Below are 24,285 nucleotides of genomic sequence, written 5' to 3' on the forward strand. Positions count from 1 at the left end.
AGAACTAGGAGCAGGAGTAGGCCATTTGCACCTCGAGCCTGCTCCGCCATTCAATAAGATCATGGCTGATCTGATCATGGGCTCAGCTCCACTTCCCTCCCCGCTCCCCATAATCCCTTATTCCCTTATCGCTCAAAATTCTGTCTATCTCCGCCTTAAATATATTCAATGACCCAGCCTCCACAGCTCTCTGGGGCAGAGAATTCCACAGTTTTACAACCCTCTGAGAGAAGAAATTCCTCCATATCTCAGTTTTAAATGGCAACCCCTTATTCTGAGACTATGCTTCCTAGTTCTAGATTCCCCCACGAGTGGAAACATTCTCTCTGCATCTACCTTGTCGAGCCCCCTCATTACGTCTCAATAAGATCACCTCTCATTCTTCTTAAATTCCCAACGAGTACAGGCCCAACTTGCTCAACCTTTCTTCATAAATCAGTCCTTTCATCTCAGGAATCAACTGAGTGAACCTTCTCTGAACTGCCTCCAATGCAAGTATATCCTTAAATACAGAGACCAAAACTATGCAGTACTCTAGGTGTGGCCTCACCAATACCCTGTACAGTTGTAGCAGGACTTCTCTGCTTTTATACTCCATCCCCCTTGCAATAAAGGCCAACATTCCATTTGCCTTCCTGATCACTTGCAGTACCTGCATACTAACTTTTTGTGTTTCATGCACAAGGACCCCCAGGTCTCTCTGTCCTGCAGCAATTTGTAATTTTTCTCCATTTAAATAATTTGCTTTATTATTTTTTCTGCCAAAGTGTATAACCTCACATTTCCCCACATTATACGTCATCTGCCAAATTTTTGCCCATTCACCTAGCCTGTCTATATCCCTTTGCAGATTATTTGTGTCCTCCTCACAACTTGCTTTCCCACCCATCTTTGTATCATCAGCAAACTTGGCTACACTTGGTCCCTTCATCCAAATCATTAATATAGATTGTAAATAGTTGAGGCCCCAGAACCGATCCCTGCGCACCCAGTCTGGCTTATATGCGACTTCAGTTCCACATCAACATGGTTAACTCTTAGCTGCTTTATGAAGGTACCAATTATACAAGTCACTCGTTTTGTATCAAACCACTACACTACAGGGACTGCAGCGGTTCAAGAAGACAGGAAACCACCATTTTGGGAAACTAGTGATGGGCAATAAAAGCCGGCCTTTGCCAGCGACTTGTGCATCCTAAGAATGAAATTTTAAAATAGAAATAGGTGAGGTAGCTTATTGGTTTGTAAGACTTTGGTGGTCTCTTGTGTCTACTCTAGGTTCACTACATTGTTCGTTCCCAACTCCAGCTTTGCTCTCTTGAGAGAAGCACAGATGCTTTTCCCAAAGGAAATGGGCAACTGTGAGCTTTCTATTGGGCCTCCTAATAGAGTGGAGACTTGAAAGAAACAAAATTTACTGCAACTATTCCTAAAATATATTGTCACACAAAATTGTTCAGGCTTGACTGACAGCAGCACATTCCCCCCCCCCCCCCCCCCACAGCAGCACATTTCCCTCCCCCGCCCCCCACCCTCCGCCAAAAGAACTTTGCTTCCATCATTTCATGAATTATTGGCCCAGAAATTGCGGTCAGAGGCTTCCCTGCGGATGCCTCTGAACTGAGAAATTTCTATGAATTTACCTGGTAGTCCCGGTGGTGTGGAGATTTCTGGTCCTGGGTCTCGATGTGAAGGCCTGCATAGAGGCCTACGTATTCCAGGGACATAGGCGCTTCCTACACATCCCTTGGATCATGTGGGCCGGCCTAATAGGATTTTAAATGTTTAAGTTATTGAAAAAAATGTATTTTTCTGCCTGTTTTTATCAGAACTTAGAATTTGTAGGGCAGAAGTTGGGCAAACTCTCCACCCGGGGAGACCCTTTACTTCCAGATGCGTGACAGATCGCAAGTTCGGGGTTTAGGCGCATGCGCTTCACCTGGCTACATCCGGTACTTGCGGGGTCCCTAATGTTGCATGCACACCTTGTAGGGGCCGTGAATTCAGGGCCATTCAGCAGGAATTTCTATGTGCCAGTTAAGAATCATTGAATCTTAGTCATTCAGCCAATCGAGCCTGTGCCGGCTCTTTGCAAGAACTGTACAATTAGTCCCACTACCCTGCTCTTTCCCCATAGCCCTGCAAGTTTTTCCTTTTTATGTATTTATCTAATTGCATACAAAAGTTACTCTTGAATCTGCTTCCCCCCACCCTTTCAGTTGCAAGTTCAATATTTAAAAAATGGGAATACCAGTGATTGTGACCTCCTGATCCCAGGAAAGGATGGATGGAAAGGGAGACACTGTTAAATTAAAAAAAATATATATACATCCATTATTCTAACCCTTTTCCTTTTGCTTCATTAAGTATTACTGACCCTTTCCTCCTTTCGAACCTTTCTTCATGATCTCTATTGCAACTACCCTTGGTTAAAAATGAATGAACGTTAGGGAGTACTCGCATGTATAAAGGGCTCCTACATGATGGGAGGGACCTTCTATTTCTTGAGTAATTTTATCCCCGTCGAGGTTCTCCATTTCAGGTCTCTGCTCGTAACTCGGGTTGCAGCAATGATTTATGTCGTTGGTGGGTTGCGCATGGCCCAGACGGTTCTATTGGGTTTGTATGGGAGCCAGCAGTTTAGAGCAGCCTGGAACCTGATTCGGAGCTGCCTCGGTTGGGGAATTGCTAATGCAAGCTGAGTAAAAACGGCCACAATAAACCCTCTGCTAGATAGGAGCTACACGTTCCATTGTTTTGTTTCAATAATATGTGTAAGGAAATCGCTCCTATTGGAAGTATTGCTCTTGGCTTTTCATTCTCATTCATTGTAACCTTGTTCGGCAGGTTTAAAATGAGCATATTCTATTTAATTGCAGATAGTGTGATACAGAAGATAAAATGGCACTATAACTATTCAAACCGTCCTTCGTTAAAGATCAGTGTGACCAATATCCAGAGAGAGTTAAAGGTGACACCGCCCAGGCTGGTGAATGTGGACGATATCGTGGTTAGCAACGGGACACAGAATGGACATCTGCATTTGTACTCAGCCTCTGGTAAGCGCAGACACTGCCTTATGAATGCATTGATGTCGCTCTAAAATGTAATGCTTGTATATGCGCTCCCACCAATGCCATAACTTCATTTGCTTCAGGTGAGATCAACAAGAGTCAGTACAAAAGCGAAATACTGCAGATGCTGGAATCTGAAATAAAAAGAGAAAATGCTGGAAATCTCAGCGGGTCAGGCAGCACCTGTGCAGAGAATCAGAGTTAACGTTTCAGGTCGATGACCCTTCGCCAGAACTGACAAAAGTTTGAAATGAACAGATTCTTAAAGAAGTGCAGGGGCACTGAAAGGGGGAGGGGAGGAAAGAACAAAAGGGAAGGTCTGTGATGAGTGGAAGGCAGGAGAGATTTGAGAGACAAAAGGGATGATGGGCCAACTTGAGATGGTAATGGCACAAATTATCTTCTCGAGCTGGCCCTCTGAGATTTCCAAGAGTTTGTCAGTAATGTTTGCAGACTGCTGAGTTGAATTCAGAGTCAATGTCCGAGTCAATGTATATAAAGAAAAAATCATATTTAAAACATCAGTTAAAGTGAAGTATTGAAATTCCACCTTTTAGAACCGAATGTATTTACAATGCTTTATTATGTAATATTTGAAAGTGTGAATGTAGTACATTGTGTATCTCTTTACAAACAGAATGGCAGTGGTATCAATTTGCGCTTGCTGTTTTATTGTCTTGGACCGTAAGATCCTTTCAGCAGGCTAGAGAAGGCTGCAGTCCAACTCCATTATAACACATAAGAACATAAGAAATAGGAGCAGTAGTAGACCATCCAGCCCCTCGGGCCTGCTCCGCCATTTAATATGATCATGGCCGATCCGATCATGAACTCAGGTCCACTTCCCTGCCCGCCTTAATCCCTTATCGGTTAAGAAACTGTCTATCTCTGTCTTAAATTTATTCAATGTCCCGGCTTCCACAGCTCCCTGAGGCAGCGAATTCCACAGGGAGAAGAAATTCCTCCTCATCTCTGTTTTAAATGAGTGGCCCCTTATTCTAAGAAAGGGAAATCATGCTTGACGAATCTTCTGGAATTTTTTGAGGATCTAACTAGCATAGTGGACAAGGGAGAACCAGTGGATGTAGTGTATTTGGACTTTCAAAAGGCTTTTAACAAGGTCCCACACAAGAGATTCGTGTGCAAAATCAAAGCACATGGTATTGGGGGTAATGTACTGACGTGGATAGAGAACTGGTTGGCAGACAGGAAGCAGAGAGTCGGGATAAATGGGTCCTTTTCAAAATGGCAGGCAGTGACTAGTGGAGTGTCGCAGGGCTCAGTGCCTGGACCCCAGTTCTTTACAATATACATTAACGATTTAGATGAAGGAATTGAGTGTAATATCTCCAAGTTTGCAGACGACACTAAACTGGGTGGCAGTGTGAGCTGTGAGGAGGACGCTAAGAGGCTGCAGGGTGACTTGGACAGGTTAGATGAGTGGGCAAATGCATGGCAGATGCAGTATAATGTGGATAAATGTAAGGTTATCCATTTTGGGGGCAAAAACACGAAGGCAGAATATTAACTGAATGGCGGCAGATTAGGAAAAGGGGAGGTGCAACGAGACCTGGGTGTCATGGTTCATCAGTCATTGAAAGTTGGCATGCAGGTACAGCAGGCGGTGAAGAAGGCAAATAGTATGTTGGCCTTCATAGCTAGGGGAGTTGAGTATAGGAGCAAGGAGGTCTTACTGCAGTTGTACAGGGCCTTGGTGAGGCCTCACCTGGAATATTGTGTTCAGTTTTGGTCTCCTAATCTGAGGAAGGATGTTCTTGCTATTGAGGGAGTGCAGCGAAGGTTCACCAGACTGATTCCCGGGATGGCTGGACTGACATATGAGGAGAGACTGTATCAACTGGGCCTTTATTCACTGGAGTTTAGAAGGATGAGAGGGGATCTCATAGAAACGTATAAGATTCTGACAGGACTGGACGGGTTAGATGCAGGAAGAATGTTCCCGATGTTGGGGAAGTCCAGAACCAGGGGATATAGTCTTAGGATAAGAGATAGGCCATTTAGGACTGAGATGAGGAGAAACTTCTCCATTCAGAGTGTTGTTAACCTGTGGAATTCCCTGCCGCAGAGAGTTGTTGATGCCAATTCATTGAATATATTCAAGAGGGATTTAGATATGGCCCTTACGGCTAAAGAGATCAAGGGGTATGGAGAGAAAGCAGGAAAGGGGTACTGAGGGAATGATCAGCCATGATCTTATTGAATGGCCTACTCCTGCACCTATTTTCTATGTTTCTATGTTCACGTAGAGTTTCTGTTAATGTGGTGTCAAACATTGAACCTTTACTTACAACACTTTGTGTTCTTGGACAGATTTGTGTGCACGTTTGGATGTGGGTTAGTGAGTTGCAGTGACTAGTGAGACATAACGATACCCCCCGCAATGGTGATGAGTGTGAAAGGAATGGCTTGGGCTGTAGGGATGCTTCATGGAGCTGGTGTGGGGTGGTGCCAACCTGGCTCATCATGTGGCAGCCAGAGTGTACAGCGTCAAGTGATGTAAATCTGGCCATGGTGAGGCCATCTCTGGCCTCCCGGGCATCAAAGTAGTCGGCTGCTGATGCCCTCGGTCCTGTGCAGTATCAGTGGATTGCGGAGAAGGTTGGCGTTGTTAGTGGTACAGCCGGTGTGCCTGGTGCTGCTGGTGTTGGGGCTGATTGTGGTGGGATTCTGAGGACCAAGGTGAGAGAGTATAAAGTGCACCAATGCAGATGGACTAGATGCCAGGTGAAGTGGAGATGACAGAAGCGATCTGTCAATGGTGAGAGAGCTAATGAGGTCAGACTGGATGGAGTCTTGTGTAAAGACTTGCAGCATTCTGAATCTGTAGTGGAAATGCAGTCTGGAGAAGCTAGTGGCTAAGGGAACATTTCTCAATCAGCTGGGAGCTTCGACTTGACATTTGAAGCTGTCAACTCCTCAGCTGAAACAATGGCAAGTGACCTCCTGCCTCAGCTTCACAGACGAGGTCCAGGCACAGCGGGAAATCGGTGGGAGACCTGTCAAATTCAAAAAGCTGGGAAAAAAGCATTGATACGTGGTTGTAAATAAGCCACTAATTATTTTAATTGCCTCCCCCGCGCTGCGTGTCAGGTCTGCTCAGCGCTGACATTTGGTAAAGGGGCATGGTGGCAGGCTGACAGTGGGGTCATGACCCGCTATAAAAAAAATACTTTCCCAAACGAGCCGCCACCGATCGCACACGTTGACCCTCCCTCCACCCCCAGAAAATTCTCCTCTTCAACTTTGTTTCTCTCTCCACAGACGCTGCCTGCCCTGCTGAGTATTTCCACATTTTCTGTTTTTATTCCAGATTTCAAGTATCTGGAGTATACTTTTACATAAGAACGTAAGAAATAGGAGCAGGAGTAGGCCATTTGGCCCCTCGAGCCTGCTGCACCATTCAATAAGATCATGGCTGATCTGATCCTGGCCTCAACTCCACTTCCCTGCCCGCTCCCCATAACACTTGACTCCCTTATCGTTCAAAAATTTTTGTTTAGGCGTTTTGATTTGTAGAAAGCAGAAGTTCGGCAGAAGCTGGAGTTTGGCTTGAAGGTTATCGAAGGATTTTATGGCACCATTCCAGATGTGTTTTAAGGCCGTTCTTCCTGTCAATCTTTAGTCATATTTGCTGTTTCCATACATTCATCTCGTTCGCGGCAGTCATTAAATCATTTGAGAAATGTACTGACGTGCAAGAAGTCTTTGAATCATTTTTTTAATTAAAACTCCTCTGGACAGATGTCTCATTATATATTCATTACAGACGGCTTGTTAAGATGTCTACACCACTGTTTAAATGCCAGGCCAGTGACTCGCTTCGCAGTTCTTAAACCACACTAACCAAAAAAAAAACTTTGACGAGACTGTACAAATAACAATTTGCACTGACCACGCCATGCAATAATGATGGATAGCCTCTTCAAATAATAATGCTTAAGGAAAGAGATTGGCATTCAAGATCCATTCTACGAATCAGTCGCCACGATTACCTTTCATACATCTTTGTTCTGTTCGAACCGATAACTCGCTAAAATCTGAAAAATGCCCATAAGAACATAAGAAATAGGAGCAGGAGCAGGCCATACGGCCCCTCGAGCTTGCTGCACCATTTAATACGATCATGTCTAATCTGATCATTGGCTCATGTCCACTTCCCTGCCCCCTCCCCATAATCCCACATCGTTTAATAAACTGTCTATTTCTGTCTTAAATTTATTCAATGTCCCAGCTTCCACAGCTCTCTGAGGCAGCAAATTCCACAGATTTACAACCCTCAGATAAGAAATTTCTCCTCATCTCAGTTTTAAATGGGCGGCCCCTTATTCTAAGATCATGCCCTCTCGTTCTAGTCTCCCCTATCAGTGGAAACATCCTCTCTGCATCCACCTTGTCAAGCCCTCTCATAATCTTATACGTTTCGATAAGATCACCTCTCATTCTTCTGAATTCCATTGAGTAGAGGCCCAATCTCCTCAACACGGTGAAAGGCAGACTAAAGAACTCCATTGAGACATCACTTGACTTTTCTATGTTTCTACACCAAAGGTTGGTGACCGGCATGTCTCTGTAATAACAAGCATGTTATCCAGTCGGTGGTACAGGATGTTGAAAATAACGCGCTGTGTTGTGGAGTGTGATGTGAGGATTCATGTTTGTGCTCCCTGGCACACTGTGCTTCACATCTTGACCGTGATGTAGAGGTTAGGCATCTTCCCATAAAGTATTGGGGAGAATGCTGCCTCCATGCAGCTCCTTGCCAATAGATTCAGAACATGTTTGCTGGATCCATCTTCAGCTAGCCCCGTTAGCCAGTGATGTGCTGTGCTACATGGAAAAAAAAGAGGATGAACAGATTATATTCTCTCCCTTAAAAGCTGCCATTGTGAACTTGTAATCCTATAATGACTGTGGAGAGAAACAGAGTTAATGTTTCAGGTCAATGACCCTTCGTCAGAACTGTTCTGATGAAGGGTCATCAATATGAAACGTTAACTCTGTTTCTCTCTCCACAGATGCTGCCTGACCCGCTGAGATATCCAGTATTTACTGTTCAGTTTCAGATTCCAGCATCTGCAGTATTTTTGCATCCTGTAATGACACCTCCTACCAGTGGTGGTGCTGTAGCACCTCTGTTTAGCATCTCCCAGCTCAGCCGATACTGCAGAGAGACTCCTATTCTCCGTCTGCTTCTTTGCTTTAAAATGACTTGAAAATGGAGACTTGAATCACATCTGCACGTCCTGGTTCAATTACCCCATGCACTCTAACTCTGTTTCTGAAGACTACACTTAGGAACAGGAGTAGGATATTCGGCTCCTTGAACACGTACTGCCATTCTTGACTTGTGCGAGCAGCACTACAGGCGACTGACTAGTTTATTTAATTGGAGGGTTGCAATGGTGGTTCAAATTTAGGGCAGGATCCTGTTCTTCCAGGTCTCTGTCTGCGCTCGCAAATTCCAAATTTGCTGCAGGTACTTTATTTCACTCTGTGCCAAGGACATTAGTGGGGTCTTGGAAACCAGTTGCTTTCTTGGGGAGGATGTATGCTGCATGATGTGTGGCGAAATCCCCAAACCTAAAAAGAGAATTTGATTTCAGCATTCCCATGCAAGGGAGCTGGAAAGCAATCAGCCAGGCTTCATGCTCCTTATCGCTACTGGTTAATTAACCCCAGTTGCAAAGTATGCCTGTGTGGATTTTGGGGCTAAGGATGGGATTAGGCTTAGCTGCGATGCCATACACAGTCAAATAGCTTGCTGTCACTATATCTCGGGCAGGCATCTAAATTAGGTGAGGCAATATAGAGCTGTCAGAACCAGATCGAGAATAACTGAGGATAATATTGGAAAGGCATGAAATTGACTAAATCTATTCCCCCCCCGCCCCCACCCCCTGCCAACAACAAGGAAATCTGGAATCAGTACAGTGCAGATATCCTGCTATCAGGCTGCATCAGTCACACTGTCACATCTATTAAAAAGGCTGTCACTGCAGCAGATTGTCTCTACTCACAAATGCAATATCTTGTTTTATTTACCTGCAGCACCCAGTTATAGACTGGAACCAGTAAATGCAGTTGGGATCCTCTCGGTTATCCTTAATATCATGTGTGGAGCTCTCAACCTGATCCGTGGAGTTCACCTCATAGAACACAATTTTCAGGTAATTGAGAAATTGGCAAAATATTTTTACAGATTACATGAAGTAGCTGACAGCAGAGCTGAATAACATTTTTGTTTTGTTTTCTCCTTGTTTCCCCCCCCCCCCCTCCCATCCCCACAAAAATGTATTAAAATCTATTTGGTGCTTAACTTATCACTAATTGGTCCAGTTCATTTACTACCCCTGATCTCCCTGCATTCATGGACTGGTCCCATAGCTTGGTGGTATTGACCTTTTTGTTAATATAATGTTGCAAGAATAACCTTAATTTATATTTATGCAAGAGAGCCAGTACATGCTCTTATGCCACACCTGAGGTTGAATAGCCAACACTCGTTGTCCAGGCACACCCAGTGGTTACTTGATTGAGATACCGGAGGGTGATCAGTGACTGTGGAATTGTAGCCTGTATGAGTTGGGAGAAGGAAGACGGGAGAAACGTAGGGAGAAAATGAGGATGGGGATTCCAGTAGAATGCCGAGGCATGGCCAGTTGACTTTCATCATCATAGGCAGTCCCTTGAAATCGATGCTCACCGCTCATTAGGCTCTCTGTACTCTTCAGATAAACATTAACAGTATCTCGCAAAATGCAATTTGACATTTTTCCAATATAGATGTGATGCAAGTGGGAAAGATCAGGGAAGTGGGACTGATTAGATAGCTCTTTCAAAGAGCCGGACAGGCATGATGGGCCGAATGGCCGCCTTCTGCGCTCTGTGATTATAATTCTAATTTCTACTTTCACTTTTTTTGCATATATTTTCTATCCTTTAAAATGCATTTATTGACATAGCGTCCTTTTACATATAAACTTACAGATGTACAGGGCTCAGATAGTTGTATAAAAGATGATATTGTCGTACTTGCAATTGTATGCAGTGTTTTTTTTAAATGTCAATAGTTCGTGGGGCGCAAGGAATTGGTATTGACCAAGACAAAAGTTGAGCTTGCTGATCTTTTTCATTGAATAAATCCGAGTGAAAAGTTACAAAGAAAAGCATTAACAATGGAAGAAAACAGTTGGTAATTGACCAGATAGATACAGATGAGGAAAGCAATTTGACTCGTCTTGGCTCGTCCAACCACAAAGACATTACAGGCTCTATCATGGCATCCAATTGATAAATGATTCCCGGGATTTTTGCCTCCACTACTCCACTCCGACTCAATTGCATGGATCGATCACTCTGTGTGAAGCAGAGCTTCATGACATCAGTCATTGCATCTCATTAGTTTAAACCTATGTGGCTGGATTTTCGGTCTGTTTTCGCCCCGGAGGGAGCAGTAATGACGGCGGAAATCATTTCCGGGCGGGCAGCAAGCTTCCAGCGTCCCGCCGGGACATTCGGTGCCGGTTTTGCAGGGGCACGGAGCAGTACCACCCAGGAGAGGTGATCGGTGTGCAACGCCCCTGGTTGCGACACCGTCTCGAAATTTGAATCGCACACGAAACTGTAGCACCCTATAGCGCGCCCTAGTGGGGCCACCTGTGAAAGCAGGTGCGGGAAGGAATGTCTACCTGATGATTTTTAAATTTATTTTAGCGATTTATATTGAAATGGCATCAGTAATGTTTTTGGTAGGTTTTTTTCCCGATTTTTTTTTTTCAAGGGAAGCCTCTCTTAGGACGCTCCGAGGCCAGCTGTTTACCTCGGGATTTTCAGTTGCTCAGCCGGTCTAGCGCCCTAAAAGACGTGGGTACACCTCCCTTAGCGCTCTGCTCCACACTCGGGGCCCAGGCGATGAATTTTGCGTCTGGAGACGCAAACCATTTCCCGGTGCAAAATTTGCGGCTCCGCCCGGGTTAACACCACAACAGAGGCGCGACCGAATTTCTACCCTTGTAATACTGCTCTACTGAGTTTGAAATAATATTCTGGATATATAGTATACTGTCTTGAAAATTTCTCTAAGGTCGCTTCTTAATTGCCTCCCTTCAATCTGAAAAGTCCCAGTTTTTAACCATAACTCGCCATTCTGATATTACGGATCAGCCTTCTGGCTCCTTTTTGCACTGTCTCCAGGATCGAATATCTCCCTATGTCTCAGAAACCAATATATAATAGCATTTGGGCGTGACTTTTGACTTGACCGCGACTGTTTTCTGACTATATAATTCAGCATTCTGTTTGTTTTCTTGATTGCTGCGCTACGGTGATTAAGCATGTTGAATCTATTAATTTCAATTTAACCGCAGCTATTTCAACACCATCACAGATTACATGCGTCAACCCAGTATTTGTTTGTTCCGGTGTGCGGTGCGTTCCACTTGTCTGTCTTGAATCTCATTTGCCGTTCTTCCATCCACTTATGTATTTTTTCTATCACATTCAAACTTTCTCCTCATTTGGCTTATTATTCATATGATAATGCCTGATTTGTTACTTTTTAACGGTACATGGGAAGAGAAAGGTATAAATTTAGAAAGTGACAATTGTTGAACTTTTATTGGTGCCTTATTGAAATGTACTTTGGTGGAAAAAGAGTTTATTATTACTTTGTTTCTCACCAGGATGGCGATGAAGGAAAAGGGACGGTTGTTGCATTTCTCGTAGCTTTTATTACCTGTGTATTTCAGGTAAGGTTAGCTTTCCTCTTTAATTGTGTTTAAACAAATATCTCTGCACACAAAGCCACTCTAAATTAGCAAAACGGTTTTACAGCTTCCACTGAGCTGGGGCGCAGGTGGTTAGAGATTGGGATAACTGAGTAGGGAGCGAGTCTGAGAGGAGGGAGAATGTTCTCATGTGATGGAGTTTAGTATAAGGAGAAGACTGCTGGATGACCTGATAGAGGTCTTCAAGATTATGAAAGGGTGTAGAGAAGGTGTTTCCACTTGCGGGCAAGATCAGAACTAGGGGCCATAAATATGAGATAGTCACAACTAAATCCAGTAAAGAATTCAGGAGAAACTTCTTTACCCAGAGAGTGGTGGGAATGTGGAACTGGCTACCTCATGGAGTCATTGAGGCGAATAGAATGGAGGCATTCAAGGGAAAGCTAGATAAGTACATGAGGGAGAAAGGAACGGAAGGATATGCTGATGGGGTTAGATGAAGAGGGATGGGAGGAGGCTCATGTGGAGCATAAACGTCAGCTTGGTCTTGTTGGATCGAATGACCTGTTACAAATCCCTCCATGGCCTTGCCCATCCCTTTCTCTGTAATCCCCTTCAGCCTCTCAACCCCCCGAGATGTCTGCGCTCCTCGAATTCTGCCCTTTTGAGCATCCCTGATTATAACTGCTCGATCATTGAGTGGCCGTGCCTTCAGCTGCCTGGGCCCTAAGCTCTGGAACTCCCTCCCTAAACCTCTCTGCCTCGCCACCTCTCTCTCCTCCTTCAAGATGCTCCTTAAAACCTACCTCTTTGACCAAGCTTTTTGATCATCTGCCGTAATTCTTATCTGGCTCAGTGTCAATTTTTTTTTGTCTTATAACTCTCCTCTGAAACCTTGGGACTTTTTACTATGTTAAAGGTGCTATATAAATATAAGTTGTTGTTGTGCTGTTAATACCCTGTAAAAAGGACGCAGTTTGGAAGCAGCTCCCATTTCAAATATTTTATTTTCGGTATTTGTTTCTTCTAAAATTCTTTCCTTAGCGTTTATTCCTTTCATCTCCAGCCTCATTTGTCCCTATGCCTATCTGTAGCTTGCGATCAGTAACCGCCTCTCTTTGTCTGTCTCTGTGTCTCATAACTTTTACAGCACAGAAGAAGGCTATTCAGTCCGACTAAACTGTGCCGCGACTAGTTCTTGGCACTAATCGTGTTTCCCTGACTGTTCCTCTTGATGCTGTCAGTTTTACAGAGAATTACGTAGAATCTACAGCACAGAAACATGCCATTCGGCCCAATGGTTCTATGCTGTTGTTTATGCTCCTCCTCCCACCCCGTCTGAGCCTCCTTCCACACCTCTTCATCTCACCCTATCAGCATATCCTTCTATTCCTTTCTCTCTTGTGTGATTATCTAGCTTCCCCTTAAATGCATCTATGGTACTCGCCTCGTGATTAAGATGATAAAGGGATTCAATAGAGTAGATGCAGAGTAACTATTTCCTCTGGTGGGGGAATCCACAACGAGGGGGACGCAATCTTAAAATTAGTGCTAGGCCATTTAAGAGTTAAATGAGGAAGTACTTTTTCATACAAAAGGTAGTGGAAATCTGGAAAACTCTTCCCCCAAAAGGTTGTGGACACTGGGTCAATTGAAATAGATTTTTTGTTAGGTAAGGGATATGGATCAAAGTCCGATAAATGGAGTTGAGGCACAGATCAACCATGATCTGATTGACTAGCAGAACAGGCTTGAGTGGCTGAATGGCCTGCTTCTGTTGCTATGTAGTTTAAGCCTGCCAAGGATTATTGAGTGTTTACCCTTTATTTCAGTCTCTGTGATGGCTACTATTTGGACAACAGTTCAGCTGACTTGTATGAATAAAGCCTAGCTTTGATGATTGAGCCAAGCAGTACAGTGTGTAATGCTGTTTTTAATGGTTGGATAAGGGGTTATGGGGAGCGGGCAGGGCAGTGGAGCTGAGTCCATGATCAGATCAGCCATGATCCTATTAAATGGTGGAGCAGGCTCGAGGGGCCGTATGGCCTAATCCTGCTCTTATTTCTTATGTTCTTATCTATTTCTTTTCCAGTGTTACCTGTACCTGTTCTACATGTCGGCCAGGATGATCAAAGCGCCCGGAGCGTTTGTTCTCATTTGTATATGCAATTTTTATTTATTTGGGCTGAGGAACGTTTGGCAGATCCTCTTCCACTTAGGAGTGGCGTCTCTGTCCACACATCAGATCTTGTCGAGGAAACTCACTGAGAGACCGCCTGACTGCGGAGTCTGATACCCGAGAGCAGCGGGCCCACCATCGACCATCCTCACTGGTGGAAAGGATTAGCGACTGAGCGTTCTCAAACGTGCCTTCAAAATGTTTAATAATGTCGCCGTCGTTGTCCGTGCTACGGTTACTGCTTGGACTTGAATTGAAAGCCGTAAGACTTCAAAAAGGAAACGTAAAATGGCCCCCTTTCTCAAAATGCAAGTCCCATCGAAAGAGAAATGGAATTTTCTGTGGGAGGAGAGCAAGGTGATCACTCATTTACAGTGTGTTCCTTTCCAAATACTTAACACTCGTCAGGAAGTTTAGTGTGGGATAGTAAAACCATAGGAACCACTGGATCGATGTCCCGTGGTACTGCACAGGGGGAGTCGACACAAGTGTGGTCTTCAAAGAAAGCAGGTTTGGGGAGCAGGAGATATTTGGACCAGGGTAGCACAGATGTATTCAATCCTTATTTTAAAGTCATACATTCTGCCCTTATTTATATTTCCACTATAAATTGCGGCATTACATTTATAATGGCAAATGCCTGTGTCACTTTGTCTCGCTGTACTTCTTACCAGTAATTACAAGATGACCAGTTTACGCCGACGGATTCCATTATAAATGTGGTAGCGTAACAATTTGTAATGAAACAAAAGTTGACGGGATGTGTGTGCAGACACAGGTTTTGATTACAGATATAAGGGTGCTGATGAGTGAGAGTTGGCTTTACATAACACGCAAAGGTGAATTTGACATGTGGCAGTCTACATGTCAGATAGAAAGCCCTTACTCAGGACACTGGGTCCTAAGATCTTTCACCTTGGCTACTGCGTCCAGGGTTTACATTCATAGGCAGCAGATGGGATGCCAACCTTCTTTCTCTGTCATCTGCAAGGGTTTTCAGTGAAATGAGTTTTGGGGACTTTCAACCCAACCTGCAGCAGCATAACTTGGCACATTAGATTAGGATTGGCAATCCCAAGTTAAAGAGGCCATAAGGAATCCGATGTGGGAACCCGAAAATTTTAGAGGGATGCAAGGGTCTCCTTTTCTGCAGAAGGGAATGGGTTGAGGTAGAAAAGAGGGAGCTTGTCACTGCATTAGGTTGTGTTGTATCTAGCCTGAAACTGCTTGATACTGAGAATGCTGTACAGGCTTCCAGGTTAGACACCGCTTCCCTTGATTGGCACAAAAACTGGCCCAAGGTTTTTAGAAGACAAGGGAAAGAGCCCTGTGTTACGGTGCGTGTGATCGTGACTTTTCAAAAATAGATTGTCATTCATTAATGGGACAAATCAGAAGATAAAATGTTCGAATTTAATACAATAATTCAAATTTTTAAATGTTAATGATACTGTCTGGGGGGGGGTGATTTCCTACACCTCACCTGGTTCACGAGACTCCACTTTCTTTTAAAAGGGAGGCCGAGATAATTTGCGGCTGTTTGCAGCCAAACTACTTGCTCACCTTCTTGCTGCAACAAGCATGTCAAAATTATTTAAATTCAAATTTCCTTTGGTATGCAATGTTCAGGAATGTGTCAAAAATACTCTCTCGATCTTTGTTCAGATGTTCCTTTTTCTTTACTGTTTCACTGCTAGATTGATTTTTCAAGTGCTGTAAATACTTTAGCGATGTTGACCGTGCCATCATTCAATCACTTATTTCTTGTTTGCCAGTGAGGATCAGGGCTCTGTTTTACGGAACGAGAGTTGAGGCTACAGTATTTTCATTTATCCAGCTGAATCCAAGCTGTCCCAGGCAAGATTACCCTTCCTTGCATCACCACCTTCATGCGGCCTCTATTCTCACATTTTTATTGTGGCATTCCAGTGTTCAGCCAAGCATTACCTTCCCCAAATCCAAAACCTGAATGCTCCCCTTGCATCCTGAAACGGCCAAGGTGATGCAGTGCAACCCATTGTAATCTGACTTCCAAAAGGCACAGGATAATGTTGGCAGCCCAATGTTTGCAATTGATTGCAGGTCATCACGAGATGTCCTACAGCACACGTGAAGCAAGTTATGAAAGGAAACTAATATTCTTTGGGAGGGAAGGGAATTGGTGAATTGGAAGACTTTTTAAACACTCGTGCTTTCGTATTCTGCTTGTCAACAGGGTGGGAATCTTGTGCCTACGATTAAGACACAGATCCCATTACTTGGTAAATCTGTCTTAAATTACAGGGGGGGATCTTACAGTACTGGGTGGCAACGCAAAACCGACTGCACGATGCTCAACTTTGTACCTGTCTGGTTTGAAAGTCAGGACTGCGACTTTTTCTCTGGCTGCGCACCTTTCTGGTTGCTTGGGGTTAGACACCGATAAGACAGTGATGGTAAAAATGGCATTACTGGCCCGCATGGGCTCAAGACCATTCAGCCTGCCTATAGGCTGAGAGAAAATGGCAGCTGTCTCACATTAATCATCTGCCATCATAGGGCATTGTCAGTACTAAGCCATTTTTATGGCACTGCTCTGGATGTGCTGTCACGGGCAATACCAACCCCTCGGCCACATTGCGGCTCTGCTACTACAGCGGGAGCGGTCGCTGACGAGGAAACGTAGTGTTGGGCCGACAGCGAGCTGCTGTTGCCGGTAGCGAAAGGGCAGGTTTCAGGCGGAAGCACGGTCTGTGTCACGAGAATTATTTATTCATTTTCATTCTGGCGTCGCTGGCAAGGCTGGCATTTATTGGCCTTGAGAAGGTAGTGGACTGCTTTTGTGAACTGCTGCAGTCCATGTGGTGAAGGGATTGCCACAATGCTGTTGGGTAGGGCATTCCAGGATTGTGACCCAGCAACAATGAAGGGACAGCGATTATATATCCAGAATTATCCTGAAGTTAAATCGTCAGATTATTAATCTTACTTATTCCAGTTTCAGTGCACGAAAAGTCGATTGGGTGTGTTTTTTTTTACAGGTTAAGCATGCACTATTATTGTTTAAAAAAAAAAAGTTTTTATATGCATTTTATTTATTCTACTTCAAATGTAATGCCTTGGTTAACAATTTTATGTAAGTGTGGTACTGTGTATGATGTCTTTGCTGTCCTAACTTCACAGACCTTTAGCAGAAGTTGCTCGCATTTTGGGGCAAAAACAGTTGCTTTCGTGATCTGTGCGTTAATGTAGTGACAACTTGATTCTGCTCTAAGAAGCCTAAAGATTTAATTGATGTCAGAAAATGGTGGACTAAGGCCCAACTAAATGGACTTCCGCTCAAATCTAGTACTGGGATCCAAGATGCACAATATTTAATAATAACCTATAAAGCCATATTGATTGATTCCTATTAAATGTCGAGATAACCGATGCTCCTCCCCCAAAAAAGCATTAGTGTCATTCTAATACAAATTTTACAAAAAAACTTTGTGAAAAATCAGCATTTCATTGTACTACTGTATTAGAATTAATTACAATAATGATTATAGTCTATTCCATTCTCGTACAATTTTATTCAGTCTGCATCAGTACAGGGTTCTTGAGAGGCATTGTTGCCTCGCAGGAAGTTTTCAGAACCAACCCTGTGAATCCTCAGCTCGTGCCTTGTGTCTTGGCTATTCACACTACAAGGCTGACTTTTTCAAGTGAGACTTAGTGCCGTCCCACTTGCCCACCCAGATGGACAGCAAATCTCCCAAAATGGATGACGAAGGAGCTGCCCTACCGACCTGGCAATAGTCCCAACGGTATTCTATTCCCCCTTCAGTATACCATTTCCCCCTCCCTAAAAGAGATGAAGCATCTTTTCATCACCCCATCTCCTCCCTAACTCGTCCTTTCCCAGGACCTCCCCACTGTGAATCCCTTTCTAACCTCGGTCTACCCTTCCTCGTAAAATCCGTTTGGTGTCACATCTTATCCTCTCCTGTCTTACTCTCTTCACGATGAACCGTGGCTCTTTGCCCTGGTTTCTCGACAGGGGACAAAAAAAATTTGATCATACCAACTCTGTTAAACATCTTCAAAATAAACTCGAACTAGTGGCCAGTTGACCTCCAAGCACGAGCGGAAGTTCCAGACCATTGCCATTTGTACCTATTTCTCTGACAGTGGAGAGGAGCTCTCTGTCGCTCATATCCAGGGTGACGTGGGTCCACCGACCTGACCAGAACAAGGGGACATAATCTTAGAAATAGAACTAAACTAGTTTGCAGTGAATCAAAAGAAATCTGCCTCACACTAAAGAGTTGTGGAATGTACTGGCACAAGGGTCCATCGGTGTAAACTAAACTGTAGTGCTTAATAGGGAGGTAGTTACCTAGTTTTGGTGGGGGGGAGGGGGGGGGGAAGTATTGGGGAATATGGAGAAAGGGCAGGTATTAAGAGGGAGTTGTCTAGAAGTAAAACAAAATGGCAGATCAGACTCATTGGACCAAATGGCCTACCTGTGTTTCTATACCAGCGGTTTACACCCAGAGCATGTGGGCAAAGAGATCTGAGCTGGACTATGCCTCTTCCTTGCTGTGCTATCTGGAGTTTTACAGGGATTCAATAATTATTGGGGGGGATGGTAAAGAAACATCATACGAGAAAGAATTCAAGTAGGATTGAAAACCTATAATGATCATTGTGTTAAGTTATGAATGGTGAATGCAGGGTAATGTTTGGGTCGCCACTTTCCGTGCACTGACTTTAAAAATAAGTCTGTGCAATTCTTGTGCTGGGAATGTTTGTCAGCCTCATTACCGATGACGTAAGTGTTTAATACTGTGCACAGGGATAGATGTAGCCCTGTTGCATTTGCTCTAATCCTTTGTTATAAGCACTTGGCTTATAAGATTTTAAAATATTATTTATTAGTGTGAAATTATAATGACTCGATTTTAATAGGAAAAACAGCACCAAAAACCTAAATATGTGTGGAAGATATTGCACATCAGTGACTACGATAAACAAAATACTTTATAGTGAGGGGAACCTAGTTATGTTTGTTGGTTTGTCTTAAATGCCAAATTTTGGAAAAAATAACAGACCAGAACTTGCTATGTTGCGGTAGGTGGGAAATGACTTTTGGAGCTTTGTGTTGTGTAGTTTGCCTTCAAGCCGTTAGCTTGGCAACTCTGCAATGACGACCTCTGGCGATAGTTGAAGCTGCTCAAGTGGCGGAGGTTTACTCTGTGGAATTGTTGGCTGTGGATTAAAGGGGGATCATTTTGACTTTGGGTGATAGTGTAAAGCGGGCGAATATCGATTCATCCACCCGTTATGCGCCTCTTCTCATTGGAGACATAGGAATTAGAGTAGGACATCCACCCCCTCGAGCTTGTTCACATTCAGTGAGATCAATGAAAATGGGAAGAGATGCGTAACGGACAGCTGAATCGATAATCGTCCGCTTAACAGTGTCGTCCAAAGTCAAAATTGTCCCTCCTTGTCTGCCCCTTTCATCAATACAAAAGGTGCTTCAAGCATGGGAGTGAAGAGTTCTGGGGAGTGGACAGGGAAGTGGAGCTGAACCCAAGATCAGATGATGCATGATCTTATTAAATGGCGGAGCAGGCTCGAGGGGCCAAATGGCCACCGACTGATCCTATTGTATGTTATTATGTTTGTAATTATTTTCAGAGAAATGTGATAATGGGAGGGGCTGGCAGGAGAATCTGCATCGATCCAGCAACAGCCCTGCAGGGTGGCTGAGGTTAAGCTTAACCAGTGGGCTCATTTGCTGTGGTTAGAAATGATAGTAGACCCGCATGTTTTTGTCTTTGTCTTGTGGCTCCGTCTGTATTCACAAGACGCATCAGAATTACAGGCAGCTGGGCAGGTTTTGCAATAAGAACGTGAGAACATAAGAATTAGTAGCAGGAGCAGGCTATACGGCCCCTCGAGTCTGCTCCGCCATTCAATATCATGGCTGATCTTTGAACTCAACTCCACTTTCCCACCCAATCTCCATATCCCTAGATTCCCCTAGAATCCAAAAATCGATCTCCGCCTTGAATATACCCTTTGGGGTCGAGAATTACAAAAATTCGCAACCCTCCAAGTGAAGAAATTTCTCCTCATCTCAGTCATAAAGGCCGTTCCTTATCCTGAGACTATGCCCCCTAGTTCTAGACTCCAGCCAGGGGAAACAACCTCTCAGCATCGACCCTGTCAGTCCCCCTCAGACTCTTGTATGTTTCAACAAGATCACCTCATATTTTTCTAAAACTCCAGAGAGTATAGGCCCAATCTCTCATAGGACGACCCTCTCATCCCAGGAATTAATCTAGTGAACCTTTGTTGCACTGTCTCTAAGGCAAGTGTATCCTTCCTCAGATAAGGAGACCAACATTGTGCACAATACTCCAGGTGTGATCTCACTAATTGTAGCAAGACTTCCTTACTCTTGTAGCAAGACTTCCTTACTCTTGTACTCCAACCCCCTTGCAATGTTTGAGGGCAGAAGAATTTTTAAAGAATAGGAATATGCCAACATGTTGGTCCTTTTTTTTGTGAATCAGCCACATCTACCCACCGTTTTGCCACATCCCTTAATCTCTCCTCAATCCCTTCACAATCTCTGGGACATGGACAGTGGATGTAGGCCCAGTTCTCACTGATGGGCAGAATACCTCTCAACCACAGACTTACCCAGAGTAGTCTGTTACTTTAACTAGTAGATACGTTTCTAAAATTGTGTCATTTGAAGTTGCCAGATTCCCTTGAGTTTATAAGCTTTATTGGCCAAAGACCGCCCTAAATGGAGGAAGTGCATCTGGGAGGGTGCTGAGCACCTCGAGTCTCATTGCCGAGAGCATGCAGAAATCAAGTGCAGGCAGCGGAAGGAGCGCGCGGCAAACCAGTTCCACCCTCCCTTACCCTCAACGACTATCTGTCCCACCTGTGATGGGGACTGTGGTTCTCTTATTGGACTGCAGAGCCACCTAAGGACTCATTTTAAGAGTGGAATCAAGTCTTCCTCAATTCTGAGGGACTGCCTATGATGATGATTTGTTTTGGAGGGGATATTGACCAATTGAGGATAAATGGGGATGAGGTTCAGATCAGCTGTGAAAGAATTGAATAGTAGAATAGGCCTGAGGGGCTTAATCGGCTAAAGCTATTCCTATGTTGTTAGAGAGGGCATTAATCCATATTCTTACAACTTTAAGGCTAGTGCTGTGGGCTTCGAAAGATAGCTTTCTCTTGATCATTGTGACGCTAGAGCTCAATTGGAAGCTATTTTTAAACTTAGTAAAATGTCGTACCATTTTCTGCTTTGATCATTTTTTTTTGTCTGAGAGCAGCAGAAGAGGCTTTTAAAAAAAAAAAAAAATTTATCCCGACCAGCTCTTGTTTTGCGTGTTGTCTGACGCACGCCTTTTGGGAGGCTCCACTCACCTGCAGAGTCTGCCGTGTGTAACGAGCGCACAGTGTCGGCGATTGTAAATTACAAGCCATAGGCTAATAATGTTGAGGGATGAAGAAACCCGCTGATAATAGTTTGCATTCCAACGTCTGAATATAAACTGCAGCAGTATTGCACCATGTGGTGATAACTCATCTGCTTAGGTGACACGAGGGGAAGCTTTGCTGCTATGCATCGACACAAACTGTGCAGTGCGATTATTGAACAAAGTTGCCCAACTTGAATCTAGACAAACAAGTTGTGACTTTACCTGATGATGTAGTCTCCCATGAACTAGTCCTTGCCAAGTAAAGTTTTTGAAAAGGGAAAAAAAAATGAGCTGTCCTTTAGACCACTTGACCAAATTTTCAAAGGCCACTTTTCACCATTTCAATGTCAGCCACCTGTCCCACCGGCTTCTTTTACATTTAAATGGAACTAGCTTCCGGGTGCCATTGAGCACAACCATGTGCACAGTGCTCCATTTTGTCTGGCCGAGGGGGGTGCAAAGCTAGCAGTATAACTTGAGTTTGCTAGTCCCATGTCGTTGCAGGCAGGTACCAGTCTCGGAAGTGCAACGACAACCCATACAGTAAACGAGCAAAATATGGGATAGCTGCCCGAGTTTAGATAACCAGGAGCGAATTTGGTATAATCAAAAATACTCTAATCATTTATTAGCAAAGGGTTTATGGAAGATTATTTTAAAAGTTGCATATGGATTATGTCAAACTATTAAAAAAATGTCTTGATGTATTTATATAGCAGTTGGAGGTACTCATAGAATCTTACAGCATAGAACAAGGCTATTTGGCCCACCCTGCCTGTGCCCTATCAGTCAAATGAAAACCTACATAATGTTTAGAAGCATATTTATAAACTATCCTTGCGTGAAAAGGTGCATCTTTCAAAATGATTATTTTTTGGACAATCCTACAATGACTAAAGTCACTTGATATTTTATATGTTTTGTTTCTCATCAGTCCCATTTTCATTGCATGTCAAACTAAATTTCTTTCGGCATTGTCAAGGAAATTACTGAAAAATAAAGATCTATTCTGCAAACATGCTTATTTTATTTTAAACCCAGTGCCCGATTGTACGCACAAGAACAACCAGCATCTCGATTAAAGTCTGAAAACAAAAGCATCACTTTATTGCAAGTGTGATTAAGCATATAATGAGTGCGGTCATTGCTCACAAACCCGACAAACCTTCCAATTACAGGCACATGGGCTCCTATCTGCAATTAGTCTTTTCCAGTGTTCAGCTTTTTGCAGACTTTTGTAATAAGATTCTGTTTTTTATATATATATATATATATACATTGATGCTTGGCTTTTTTTGTACATAATTGCATTTATATAGCTCCTTCGACATAGAAAAATGTCCCAAGTCATAAACAATGTTATCTGTATTTTTCTTTTGGGTGCGCGGCCCGTTCAAACTTCCGCGTGTGCGCAGTTTTTCCATTGAGAAACTGTCAAGCTGCCCGCGTGAGAGCTTCAGACAGCTACACAACCGTGTGGCTAAACAGGAACATTGGTCATAAGAACTGGGAGCAGGAGTAGAAACATAGAAATTTACAGCACAGAAGGAGGCCATTTCGGCCCATCGTGTCTGTGCCGGCCGACAAAGAGCCACGCAGCCCTCGGTCAGCAGCCCTAAGGGTTATATATAAACCTATGAACAATGACAGAAAGGCAAAGAACACCCAGTCCGCCTCACACAACTGTGACACCCCTTATACTGAAACATTCTACACACCTTCCCAACCGGAGCCATGTGATCTCTTATTAATTCATTATTTATGCACCACTTCCTCTGTAGTAACCGCAATACAACAAATCAAGGACAATTACTATTACTTACATTATAGCTAAAAGAAAAACACTTGCATATCGAAAATTTACCTTAAAAAAGTGTGTCCATTTTTGCCATCTTCCAGTTTCTGCCGGCTCCTATATCTGCTTCCTATTGCACAAGCTGACTGCTTTCTTTCATCAGCAGGATCCTGGCCAAAATTTATCCCTCAAGCAACATCAATAAAAAAATCAAATTACTTGTCATTTATCTTATTGCAATTTTGGAGATCTTGCTGTATGCAAATTAGCTGCCAAACTTCCCTACAAAACAACAGCAACTGCACTTCAGAAAGTACTTCATTCACTGTGAAGGACCTGCTCTATTTTAATCACCATCATTGGCGGCCATGCCTTCAGCTGCCTCAGCCCCAAGCGTTGGAATTTTTTCCCTAAATCTTTCCGCCACAAGAACTGCCGTGATTTAACTGATAATTTGAAGAGTCAACATTGGGACAAAGCATAGCCCTCTGCACCTTTTTGAATTATAAATGATAAAAGCCCTGATGTAAGTGCCGTGGCTCACCTCGCAGTATTCATTTGATGAGAACATATGAATTACAGGGGACCTTGTAGAATCAGTGCCACTGAGAGCCACAACAGTAAATGACCACCTCAGTAACTTGGTCGGAACTCTGAGCAAAATAGATGTGGACTGGACAAGAGCAGAGTGTCTGGCCACCTTCAATGGTGGACAATAAAGCTGGAGTTTTGGCAAAACTGAAGGCCAAATTTCAAAATGCCATACGGCCTCTCTGTCCTGCTCCGCAATTCAATATGATCATTGCTGATCTGATCTTGACCTCAACTCCACTTTCCTGCCTTAGTTAAGGGGGGAATATACTTGCATTGGAGGCAATTCAGAGAAGGTTCATGAGGTTGATTCCTGAGATGAAGGAGTTGTCTTATGAAGAAAGGTTGAGCAGGTTGGGCCTATGCACATTGGAGTTGAAATGAGAGGTGATCTTATTGAAATGTATAAGATTCT

The 24,285-nt window shown here is 43.6% G+C and overlaps 1 protein-coding gene across 2 annotated transcripts in view; it reads left to right on the top strand.

Moving 5' to 3' along the window:
* Nucleotides 1-18,357, top strand: part of sec22c (SEC22 homolog C, vesicle trafficking protein) — a 39,577-nt gene extending 21,220 nt beyond the window's left edge. For both annotated transcript variants that reach the window (XM_070881744.1, XM_070881745.1), the window contains exons 4-7: nt 2,880-3,059; nt 9,144-9,262; nt 11,777-11,842; nt 13,914-18,357. In XM_070881744.1, the coding sequence (XP_070737845.1) occupies nt 2,880-3,059; nt 9,144-9,262; nt 11,777-11,842; nt 13,914-14,114 (566 nt within the window). In that variant the 3' untranslated portion in view covers nt 14,115-18,357. The remainder of the gene's footprint in view (nt 1-2,879; nt 3,060-9,143; nt 9,263-11,776; nt 11,843-13,913) is intronic.
* Nucleotides 18,358-24,285: the final 5,928 nt, after the last annotated feature.

The sequence above is a fragment of the Pristiophorus japonicus genome, chromosome 5 (assembly GCF_044704955.1).
Source record: "Pristiophorus japonicus isolate sPriJap1 chromosome 5, sPriJap1.hap1, whole genome shotgun sequence".
Classification (NCBI taxonomy): domain Eukaryota; kingdom Metazoa; phylum Chordata; class Chondrichthyes; family Pristiophoridae; genus Pristiophorus; species Pristiophorus japonicus.